The sequence below is a fragment of the Panthera onca genome, chromosome B1 (genome assembly GCF_046562875.1).
Source record: "Panthera onca isolate mPanOnc1 chromosome B1, mPanOnc1 haplotype 2, whole genome shotgun sequence".
NCBI lineage: Eukaryota > Metazoa > Chordata > Mammalia > Carnivora > Felidae > Panthera > Panthera onca.
The window spans coordinates 82,266,581-82,279,336 of NC_138342.1; the positions used below are offsets into that span (position 1 = coordinate 82,266,581).

At 44.3% G+C, this 12,756-nt stretch overlaps 1 protein-coding gene across 5 annotated transcripts in view; it reads right to left on the reverse strand.

Annotated features, from left to right (window-relative positions):
* TSPAN5 (tetraspanin 5) overlaps positions 1–12,388 on the reverse strand; it is a 176,481-nt gene extending 164,093 nt beyond the window's left edge. For 2 of the 5 annotated variants that reach the window (XR_014137610.1, XR_014137609.1), the window contains exon 1: positions 11,166–12,388. Coding sequence is in view for 3 of the 5 variants with exons in the window: in XM_060654589.3 (XP_060510572.1) it covers positions 11,166–11,246 (81 nt within the window). In the remaining 2 variants the exon portion in view is untranslated. The remainder of the gene's footprint in view (positions 1–11,165) is intronic. The other 3 variants (XM_060654589.3, XM_060654586.3, XM_060654585.3) reach the window with 3 other exon arrangements.
* Positions 12,389–12,756: the final 368 nt, after the last annotated feature.

The following is a 12,756-nucleotide window of genomic DNA, read 5'->3' on the forward strand; positions in this document are numbered from 1 at the left end:
AGAGAGCTGGGTAAAAATCAGACACACGTGAAATCCAAACTCAACACCATACTCTTCAGCCTGCTTCCTCGCCTGCCCAAGTCACGATGCACCTTTTTCATCACTCTCTAATACGGTCCCAAATAAACCATTTTTCCACAAGGTCAATGACCTGTGGAGTCTGCATCCGTTAAAGGGCTGGGGCATTTTTATAGAACTATACCTTAAAACAGGAGAACTAACTTTTGGCATTAAATGCTTCAATAGTGATTAGAACTACTTACTTGGCAGAATTAAATTTTAAGGCTGCTTGGGGGGAAATATTAACAGCTGGGGGAAATTTTTGTTGGAAGCAAAACATACTTTGAGAAATGCTTAACTCAAGTATTCCCCTTTTATTAGGACTACTTAATGAAGTACAAAGCATTAAAATAGCTGGCCTGAATATTTATTAGAGCACCAGCTGTTCCCTCCAGATTTTTAGAAATTCAAGACTTAGTGCCAAGTATAATTTAGAAAAAAAAAAAATCTCAACAAGTAAAAAGAGCCCTGTCTTACAATACTTCTGTAAATAGTAAACAGTAGCTGGAAGAGGTATACAACATCACTTTGCCTTTTCAATGAGAGGAGCCAAAGTGTTTTGCCATCTACTTCCAAATACTAATTGGTTATCAAGGTTGGTGATTACATTGCTTAAAAATTATACCTTGCATTTCATAATTAACAATCTTTTACATACAGATACCATCAGTGCTAACCACAGTGTTTGTCCCCCATTCTGGGTCTTTTTTTTTTTTTTAAGTAGTCTTTACACCCACTGCAGAGCCCAGAGTGGACCCCAACATAGGGCTTGACCTCACAAGATCAAGACCTGACTTGAGATCAAAAGTCGGACACCCAACCAACGGAGCCACCCAGGCGCTCTTTTTCTTTCCTTTTTCAGAGCAGTGTGATAACTATGCCCCAGTAACACATCTCAGAGAAATACTTTAGAATTTTTTTCCAGATTTTATTTCTTTCAAAAAATGTCCACTTTAGGAGCCCAGCCATAACCAAATACCTAATCTTTTTAAAGGGGGTAGGAAAAAGTCAAGAAAATTATCTGAAAATTCATTATGCACACTCTGAATATTCTACATTGAAGCTTCCCTTGCTAAAGTAAACTGACAGGGGTGCCTGGGTGACTCGGTTAGGTGTCCGACTCTTGTTTCAGCTCAGGTCATGATCTCACAGCTTGTGAGGCTGAGCCCCGTGTCAGATTCTCTGCTTGAGATTCTCTCTCTGCCCCTCCCCTGGTCACACGTGTGTACGTGTGTGAGCGCACATACACACGTCACTCGCTTTCTCAAAATAAATAGTAAAAAATTTTAAATAAAAATTAACAAGAGAAAAAAAAAGTAAACTGACAAACATCAGGCTTGAGTCTCCTGTGTTGTGTCACTGTCAGCTCTTTGTGACAGTGCCGCACACGGGGATGTGGGAGAAGAAATGTCCCTGCAATGGCATTGCAGCAGTGAAATCAACAAAACTGCCCTAGAGATACAGAAAGCAACTCCCCTTCACCCCATCCCCAAATGAGGGTACGGAGGGCTGGAGAAACAGGAGAAAGTCCCAGGAAAGGAAGAGCACCTTGGCCAGGGAGGCCGATATTTGAAGGGGAGGACAGTTCACTATCTGGCATCTGTGGTTAGACCCAGTCCACTGCCCTGAAGTGTGCAGGGCAGCTAGGGCAAAAGAACAAAATGTCTATTTCTTCACTGTTCCTGTCGAGTAAATAACTAGCTTCTATCCCTATATGATGCTAATTTTTAGCATACTAATTGCAGCACAAGAGGTTCTGTTTAGCAGAGATTTTCTCATTTTGTTTTTAGGACTTTCAGATTTAAAAATAAACTGGCATTTTTGGATTAATAAAAAATTCCATGAAGGATAAAATAGGCCTCATTATTTTTTTCTCATAAGCAACGAACACTAGCTTCATGTGCTGGTGAAATCAGTCACTCTTTGGTCATGGCTCTACACTACCCACTCCCAGCTCCCCCAAGTGTCCTCTCCAGACAGCATTTGGAAGAGATGCTACATCTTGCCAAGAAAAACAACCAGAGCTTCTCAAACTCAGCTGGGCATCAGAATCACCTGCAGGCATTTAAAAACAAAACAAAACACACACACATACACACACACACACACACACACACACACACACACGCACACAAAACCCCACAATACCAAGGCCCCATCCAGGACCTACTGAATCAGATCCCCTGGTGGGAAGACTAAAATTTCCTAACAACTTACTAACTACACTGCTACATCTATAAAGAGGTGAAATGCCAACTGATCTTACAGAAGTCACTCTAGTTAGTGAGACGGACTTCCTGGGCATGAAGAGATTCACACATAGAAGAAGGACCCACACAAGCAATGATTTTGTTAAAACATGCCTTGACCATCAAGATTCAAAAACATCTGAAAGCTAGAATGGTGGTTTTCAATAGTTTGTTTAAGCAGGAGACCCCTCTTTTCAAGCAAAGTTTTTCATGGTATCCCAAAATATCAAACCTAATGGCTGAGTTCTCAGGCGGGGAGAGAGGTCACAGATACTCCCTGTCAGCCCAAGCATACCTCAAGGAAGCCTAGGGCTTCTGGCAGCACAGTTTAAAAACTGCAGGGCTGGAATAAGACATATAAATGGGATAAACATATAGCACTAAATCTAAATTCAAATAATTAACTAGAGGGTTAGGGCTGCTGATTAGCACTTAGCCTAAGGAGATGAGTTTGACAGAAGTTCACCTGAAAAAGAAGTGAAGGTTTCATTTCACTAGAAATTCACTTTGAGCCAACAATGTTCTCTGGCTGCCAAGAAAAGCCTGTGTGGTTTAGCTGAGGTTAATCACTACTATTTGTATTGAGAGATTTACCTTTTACCAAGCACCTTCATGTGCATGCTCTCCTTTAATACTGGATAACAACTCTATGAGATATTGGAATTATTTTCCCCATATTTGAGATAAGCAACTGAGGAAATAATTTGTGAGAGTAACTTACTCAAAGACAAATCCAGGCGGTGGCAGAGGCTTCTACCTATAGGTCCAGCATGGCCTAGAGACTTAAGAGGAAGTTCGATAGTAACAGCCCACTGCTTTCTGCATGGTTGGAACAGTGAGTGAAGAATGTGTTCCACTCTGGTTGCTACATTAATGGAAGTGTGTCTGACCACAGGCAGAGTATCGTGACAAGGGCAAAGAACAATCTGGAAATTGTACATGAAGAATACATGGAGGAATTTAAAGCTGGAAAACAGAACAGTTTTTAAAGATGGAAAACAGAAGGTTTAGGAATGACAAAATACCTGTTTTTAAATACTGAAGGGCTACAGAGAAAGGAGGTAAGTTTTGTTTCATATCACAAAAGTGTTACATAGGCCCTTTCCCTTCTTCTGAAAAATTCTGTCCTAAAGCCATTAGTTGGGACCAAGCAAGGTAGGCCTTTGTGCAAGTACGGGTATGAAGAGGGATGTGGAAGCCCAGAGCACAGTATCAGAGCCCAATCAGAGTAGGGAGGGTATTTTGGGGTGCAGGGTTGTGGCATTCATGTTGCGGCATCAGCAGGTAAGGAGGGCAACAGGAGCAGCTGTGGAAGACTGGCTACATATGAGGAGAACTTATCAAATAAGTAAACTGTTAAGAATAATGGGAGCCAGGAATCTCACGATCAAAGAAGGGATTTACAAATATAGAAAAGGAAAAACCTAGAATAAACCCCATGGTATCAAATAGGGATTTGAGGTATCACGGAAATCATGATTTTCAAAATATAAATAAATATAGAAACGCATATGTAATATATGCATATGTGCATATATGTATATACATACACATATGCCGCCATTATATCCACTGGGAATTCCCAGGGGTGGTGATACCCTCATAGCGATGAGCACACTTAGCAACTAGATCTTGGCTTCTAAATAACATTTGCCACTCAAAGGAACCAAGGCTCCTTGGAGAAATGACTGATACAATAGATGACACCCCAAAATTACAAAATGAGCTTGGAACATCTTGTTCTGCCAGAAAGCACAGAAATGTTCAAAGAATGATGGGAGTTAAAGGGCACAGGAGGGGGGGGGGGGGGGGCGGCGCCTGGGTGGCTCAGTCGGTTGAGCTCAGGTCTTGATCTCACAGTTTGTGGGTTTGAATCCCATGTCAGGCTCTCTGCTGTCAATGCAGAGCCTGCTTCCAATCCTCTGTCTCCCTCACTCTACTCTTCCTCCAGCCTCTGTTTCTCAAAAATAAATAAACATTAAAAATAAATAAACAAACAAATAAATAAATGGCACAGGAGGCAGCATGGCCACCAAACCTGGGACCAACTGCAACATCAAAGTAAGGAGGGTAATAGTTTATTTTATTTTTTATTTTTAATGTTTATTTATTTTTAAGAGAGAGACACAGAGTGTGAGCAGGGGAGGGGCAGAGAGAGAGGAAGACACAGAATCTGAAGCAGGCTCCAGACTCTGAGCTGTCAGCACAGAGCCCGACGCGGGGCTCGAACCCATGAGCTGTGAAATCATGACCTAAGCCGAAGTTGGACACCCAACGAACTGAGCCACCCAGGTGCCCCAGGAGAGTAACAGTTTAAAATGCACTGAAGAAAAGGAAGCAACTTCTTACTGATTTATATAAATTAACAGGTTGAAATTTTGATGAGGACTGGGCTATTTACGTTGTTTGGACGTAACCTGTCACAAAATATGTACAAATTACAAAAGGAAAAAGAGTAACTTCATGGCAGAGCAGCTTTGGCAGACCACACTTTAATCAAGTGACCATCAACAGTAACAGGACAAACAGAAATCAGTGCCATCTGATGGGATGCCATGAAACGAACACGGCACCATTTCTGTAATTTTCCTACCAACGATGCACAGTCTGAATCTAAGAATGAGAAAATGGAAGACAAACCCAAAGGGAGGGACATTATACAAAATAGCTGGTTTATAATCTTCAAGTGTGTCCAGATCCTGACAGAGAAGGACTGAAAGAGCTAAGTAAATACAATGTATGTTCTGCATTGGATTCTTTGCTTTACAAGACATGACTGGAACAACTGGGAAACTTGAATGAGGTCTAAGGATTAGATGATGGTAATGTATCAGTGGTAATTTCCTGGCTTGGATGGCTGTCCTGTGGCTATCTGGGAGAATACCCTAGTTTACAGGAAATATACAGTGAAGTGTTGGTGTGACAGCCATCTTTCTGGCAACTTTTTCTCAAAAGATTCAGGATAAAAACAAATTATACCACATGCAATTTCTCTGTAGGTCTAAGATTGTTTCAAAACAAAAATTAAAAATCAGCCACAGTAAATTACAAGGATGGGAGTTACAGGGAAACATATTACATCTACTTGGAGGACAAGTGAAACTCTAACAATTAAAGTGGTCCAAAAACAGATCCATGTTTAGATGGGTTGGCAGGATGTTAGAGAAAATGTCTCACTGAATAGGAAGTTAGAGGAGATGACGTCTAGGTACTTTCCAATGATTTCATAATTCGTTCGTTCAACAAATATTTATTAAACATCTACTATGTTCCAGACAATGTGCTAGACACTGAGATTATGAAAATGATGGAGAGACAGTCCCTGCAGGTGAGGCCCTTATAATCCAGTGATGATTAATGATTCAGAGGTTAGAAATGTAAGATAGTCATCAGTGTCACATATAGAAAGAAGCATGTGTCTTCAGTACTCCATTGTCTTTAATTGTCTTTAATAATCCAATTTTCATTTATGAATTTTCAATAGACTACACATAGTTTATTATACTATCATATTCTCTAACATTTTCATCCTAACTCTTTATGCTAGTGGGTGGTGTTAATTGAGGCATATGCAAAAACTTTATCACTTTTCAATTATGAACAGATGTAAGTGACTTACTTGATGTTTTATTTTAAAATTAAAAGCATCTTCTAAAATAAGTTTCAAAGGAGAAGCTAGGGCTATCGTTACTAGAGGAGACTTAATACTTGAAAAGCGAACCCTGACACCTTCTTCAAACAGCTCAAAAGTCACTCCACATCTCTGTGCTCCAGTTTCTTCATCTGTCACAAAGATGTCATAATATGCTTGTTAAGATGCTTTGAGATGCTTAGAAGAAAGAGACCATAATTATAAAGCTTTGTTAAAACACGGGTTGCTTTCACCTTATGCCTGGGATTATTATTGTGGACACATTAAGACAGAGTGATCCATTTTAGCTCACCTTGGCAATTTGATGCTGGGTGGAACATCATTTGGTTTTCTACCTTTTCCCCCTTTGCTTCATTTCTATCTTCCAGGGATATCATCAAGTGTGAATGCTTCAGTGCCTTCTCACTGACCCAAGAGTGAACAGCCAGACCAAGCAAGTTCAGTATTCAATTACTTTCCCCACTGAGGTCTATACACCTTTGTTACACTTTTTCCATATGACACTTTCATAACCATATTTAGCTTTCTTCCTACCATCTCCCTGTAATTCAAAAGGCAATTTAGACTCCCATATGGTTGCCATCGAAGCTAACAGATGTCTAGCAAATTAAAACAAAAATTATGACTTATAAACTGCTGATGTATCGTCATTCCAGAACATCTTACAATTTATAGTGAATCATAAGATAAGGCTTCCTACTTAATGCCCCCCCAAGGTTCCCTAAATCTCTCTCCTCTCTGAATTTAAGCCCTGTGGAAACAAATTAGATACAATATTCTGCCATCAACCCAGGATAAACCTCCTCTTAAAGACACAATGTAATATTTGAAAGCACATCAAAGAGAAATTTGGCCTCAAGTATCCAAGGCTGTTCTAACTGTACTGTAAAGAGAAGAGAAAAACCAGTTGGTGTCCCCAAGCCATTCTTGGTTTTCCCAAGTCATTCAAGGTTTCCACTGATCCATGGGGCTTTTTTTTCTAATAAGTGACAAATTTACTGAATCCATTTTACTGAATCCTAGGAAGATCTTAAAGGTATTAACATTTCCTAGTGGTAATGATGCCAAAGTATCAGGCTAAAGTATTCTAGAAGTTCTACAGTGCAGAATGGAACCAGTATAAAGTCTAGAGACAATAACAATAATGATAGTCACCATGTGTTACATATTGAGACATTGTACTGGGTAATATGTTACTCACTGAATCCTTGAAACTATAATTCCATTAGATAATGTTATCCTTCCTTTATAAACCAGAAATTATGGCTCAGTGCAGCAGAGTGTATGTTCCAAAGATGGCCGCAAGCCACATGACCTTGACGTTTGTCCATAAAAGGTAGAATTTCTTTCTTCTCCCCCTTGAAATTTAGCAGACTCCATGTGTGCTTTAATGAGTAAAACAGACAAAAGTGACAATGGGGCAGGTAAGTAGTTTTAACTGGCTGGAACCTTCTTTCAGTCTCAGAGACAGGAAGAAGCCTCAAATAGGTGCTCTAACCAACAATCCTGGCTGAGCTGTAAGCAAACATCAACTGCCAGTCATGTGAGTACACCATCCTGGCCACCCTACCTCAGTGAGACTTCACATCTCACTGCAACTGCCCAAGAGACCCCAAGGGCAACTGCCCAGATGAGCCTGCTCAAATCACATAACTGTGAGGTATAATAAAAAAGTTTTGTTTGAAACCACTAAGAGTTGGGGTTGATTGTTACATAACAACAGATCAACAACACCAGAATGAGGTCAATTTACTTGCCTACAAACAGTTAAGCATTAAAACCAAAATCCAAAAAAGTCCAGAGCAAAACATCTATTAATGGTGTGAGGTGATGTGGGGGTTCAGTCCCCCAAAAAAAGAGACTTTAAAACAAAATTCCCTGTCTCTTCCCTCACCCACCTCAAAGCAGCCTAAGGGTTTTCCAAGAAATGTCCTAGTAGGGTGACACCCTCAATAAAACCAATTCCCTTCTGGCTTGAGGTCTTCCAACATTAAATAGGGAAAATGAGATTTTCCCCACCACCCTGTGACAACTAATGAGAAAGGAATCTGTACAAGATGTTGACTTTGTTACTCAGAATATCGTACAACTGTTATATAAAAGGATTCACATTTTACACACCAAACTGTAACTCTAATAATAAAAAAAATTTTTTTTTAATGACTCACAGGACTCCATTTGAGATTCACAGTTGGGGACAGGGAAGAATGCAAACTACACCAATGAGTGAATAAGCCAAGAAGAAAAAATGAAGTAAGAAAACTGATCTTCAGACAACTCTCAGTAAGAGAAAAGGTCTGTAGTAAGTACTCCCATAGATGCTATTTTCATTATACACGGTGCCCATCTCTTGTATTTTTCTTCCCTAGCCTATTGGAACGTGACAGATACATTCTTTGTCAGAACTAGAAAGAACCTTACAATTCATCCAACTCCTTCATTTTAAGAGCTGAGAAACTGAGGCCCAGGGCAGTTAACTGACTAGCAAGGAGTCAAACTACCCATTAGCAAGAGAACCAAGCTCACAGTGCCAGGGTGACAATGTCCACATGTCAATTTTATTTCACCAGAACTACATACACCTCCAAACGTCCTCGATGTATGTCACATTTATTCTAGCATCTCACAGCGTGAAAATGAAAGATTAGGAAGCCATGCTCTCTATTATGAATCTCTTCTTCATAACTGTGTAAGGGTAGCATCGAGTCTGCTGTTTCTGGCAGTAACTGACAGGATGGTAACTCTGTATTGGGTAGAGATGTGCAACTTGACAGAAGCAGACTGCCAAGTTACTGACCCCCGTTCTTCAGTCACTAATATCTTAGTCTGAATTACTGTACTTTAATCGAATGTCATGTTACCTTCCTGCTGATTGTGACGAGAGACTATGGTACTGACACACTGGGAGATTTAAATATGGGGTAATTTTGAAGTAGACAGCAGGATAGGAAAGGTATGAAGGGGTACCTGGGTAAAAGGCACTAGGCACAGAAAGGAGGGAGGAAGCATATACAAAGCAGAGAAGGGCTATAAGGAATTTTGCCTGGGGTAGCTTGTTTAGTTCCACAGCCTAGGTTTCCTCTCAGGCTTCCCATAAAACTCCCGCCAAAAGACCTTCAAAATCAAACAAGAGGAAGCTCTATTCTGGAAATCTCTATGCACGCATTCCGTAATTCTTTGATGCTCTCCACAGTTCTAGTGGAACTGCTACAACCCAATCCACAGAAAATACTAAATTTTCCTCTGTATACTGCACAAAACTACACCAAACTGTTAGGGAAACAGGTCCGAATCCCTTTCTTTTCCACCTCCTGCTATGAAACTACAGAGAAAGCCCCTGGGTGCTTTCTGTTGCCTGGTAGCTGAAACATGCAACTTTTGAAAGTGTTCAAGTAGAATGCAGAGGCCTGGACTCATTACCTCAACAAGGTCCAGTCTCAGTTCAGTAGTCCCTGACTCTCAAAGTCACAAAGTTTCAAGGTCCAATAAAATCAAAACACCTCACTCAGAAATGTGACTACCCAGCACTTTTCAACATTTTTCAGATGACAAAAAGAGAAGCAAAGAAAAAAAATAATTTCTTCTTCCTATTAATTGCAGCAGGGAGGGGGCGACCACTCACAGGAATCACATACAATCTCTGGCAAGAAAAACATACAAACCTGTCTGTGAATGACTAGATACAATATTTATTCATGTTCTCCACCCCCCCCATTCTCTTTATGAGTCTTGAGGACAGATGACATGGTGACACAGAGTGGTCCCCAAACCCTTCCATTTCCCTTTGCAAAACATGCAAACCAATGCAAGACACTTCAACAGAAAATAGGAAAAAATGTAAAAATGGCTTTGTTAATGTGAGTAGGAAAAAAAAATGAATATACAGAGCTATATGGATAACTATTCTCATAGCTGTACATGTCTACAACAAATGGCTAAAATTAAAGAACAATCAAAATAAACACACAATGTGTGCATACTGCCGTGGATTATGACTGATCCCACCGTTGCATTATTGTGTGTCTCATACTGAACCTACACTGAATAGCAACTTGGAAAACACCCCCAGACAGCCACCATCTTTACTTTCCACTGGGGGGGGGGGGGGGCACATTAAGGAAGAAGATGGGATGGGATGGGATGGGATGGGATTGGCGGGGGGGGGGGGGGGGGCGGCAGGAATAACACAGTCTTTGAACCAACGTTCTCTCCTTGCCCTAGTGAACTCTTTGTCTGGTTGCTGAACACGTTTGTGAAATCAAGGAAAAGAATCCAAACAAAACAAAAGAGTAGGCATCCCAGCCTAATTACAATAGGTGCCCAGCACCCTGTGTTGCCAGCAAAGCCAGAGCGTGGTTTGAATCTTTCGTTCAAGCATTTGCTCTCCGTACCCCCAATAAAACGTATCTCATACATTCTCTTTGCATTTCTCCAAGGTTTCCCCAAAACGGCCCACTCTGTGTCACTCCTTAGAAAAGGAGGACGTGAGGCACGAACACACTGAAACATGTTGATGGTGACTTGTTATCACCCTGAGAAGATACACATGGAAATAAAACCCTCCACCCCACGCGCCCACTAGCCAGTCCATTATGCAAAAGAAGCGCTTTCCAGCTGATGGGGAAGAGCGCGCAGGAAGCGTTATTTACGTGTACATTACAGAACCGTATACCACTGCATCTGCATCCTACACAAAGCCCGAGATGGTGCAAGAAGATACACGCTGAGCATGGCACAGACCAGCCGCGGCAACACGGAGCCAAGCCCTCGTCCAATCAGATCCCCGTTAGAAGGTGGACCTCAGGGTCGGCTCTGCCCGATTAGCCTTCCCTATTATGACACCACGCTCTGCCCAACAGCCATATCCCACCGGGAGCAAATCTAATTCGTGCGGTTGCTCATTTCTCAAACTGCCGAGCCTTTCTTTCATCTGCATCCCTGCTATTCGTCCCTTAAAAAGCCACCCCAAGGCCTGGGTGCCCCCTTTCCGGCTCGGTTTTTCTTTTTACCTCTTCCCACTCCTAAATAGGATTAAATGTTTATCTCTCCAACGCGCAAGCTGGAAAGGCGGAAGGCAAATGCCTCTCCTTGCTCGGGCAAGCGCCCGAGGGGCTGCGAAAAGTAAAAGCAGCAAGCAACGTGGGGGAAATCGCCGCGGATCGATCGGCCACAATAGTTGAAATCCCAGAAGCGCTCCAACTTACCCAAAATATGACATTGAAGCCAAATATGAAATATTTGATGCAACAACTGACTTCAGGACCCTTGTAGTGCTTCCCGGACATCCTCTGGGTTCATGAAGACACTTGCCCCGGCAGCCCGAGTTTGGAGCCCCGGAGCACCGTTGCTCGGAGCAGCCCGGAGGGGAGCAAGGGATCTGGGACGCAGCTCCGGGCCGCGGCTGAACCGCACGGGGACCGACCGGCGGAGAGCCGCTCCCGCACCTCCAGCCCCCTGCGCGTCGAGGCCGCCGGAGCCGGGGTGGCCGTGAGCTAGCGGAGAAACCGCGCGCTGCAAACCCCGAGCCTCGCCAAAGCTGGCCCCGAGCCCAAGGCGAGAGCCCGCGTCTGTCCGCCAGGCGATCTGTCGGTCCGTCGGTCTCCGAGCTTCGGGCAAACGCGGCCACAGCAGATGCTGGTGGAGACGCTACTCGCTCGCCCGCCCGCCGGCTCGCGCGCGCCCTCCCACCCCTCGCTCCGCCCGCCGCTCGCTCCGCCCCCTCGGCGCGCGGCTCCTCCGCCCGCAGCTCCGCCCTGCCGCCGGCTGCCCGCCGCCAGAGCCTCGGCGAGGCTCGCGCGCGCGCGTACGGGCTCGGGCGCTCCCGGGCGGCCGCGGGCCCACGTAGCCGCACCGCCTCCTGCCACCGCTCTCCGCTCCTCCCGCTGCCTTTCTCCCCGCCCCTTCTAGGACCAGCCGGGAGCGCCGCCGACCCCCCAGCGCGGCAGCGGAGTAGGTGGGGAGGAAGACTGGCGGAAGGGAGGAGGAAGCGCGCCCCGGGATTGGGAGCAGGCTGGCGGAGAGACTGGGATTGAAGAGCAGCGGGTCCCTCTCCGCCACCCGCTGCGGCAGACTGCATCTGGGGGTACCCGGGGGAGAGGGTCGCTCCGGGGCGAGAGGGCTGGGTAGTACGGATCCTGCGAGCCCCCTGTTCCCGGACAAGCCCCCTTCCGGGTGTGACCACACTCGCCCCCTCCTCCACCACCCGGTAGTGCTGCAAGAGAAGACTCCCGGCCACTGAGCGTGAGTGGAAAGGGGTCGTAGACTTTGCTGGGAGCAGAGGGTTGGGGAGCGGGGAAGGGGGAGGAAAAAAGAGACGGGAAATGGGGCGAGTAGATTGGGAGAATTGCAAAGGAACGTCTCCGGAATCCAAGTGTGGCTCCAACCCAACCTCCCCACCTGCCGGAAACATGAGCCTCGTCCCAGAAATGCGGACAACCAAGGAGAGATGGCTCAAAGGAGTCCCAGCCGGGATACAATTCTCACCCTAGGGTCTTGCAGTAAACACAAACTCGGACAGCAAATGCCCCCGCGAGAAGGAATAGTGCCGAAGATCCTGACTGGTTCCAGGAAGTCTTCTGGGAAGTTGGAATTGGGATTATAAATCATAAACCATTAAGCTTTTGACCCCTGGGGAAGGATAGAACGCGTGGCTGGAAACTGTTTTAGAGCGCTGAGAAGGTGTGCCTATTGGTTGCGTATCCGACCTCCTCCTGGAGCACCTTCATGGGTGCTAGGGAGCAGGTTCGAAATATGAGCAGTTCAGAACTGTGTGTAAATGTGTATGGGAATGTTTTT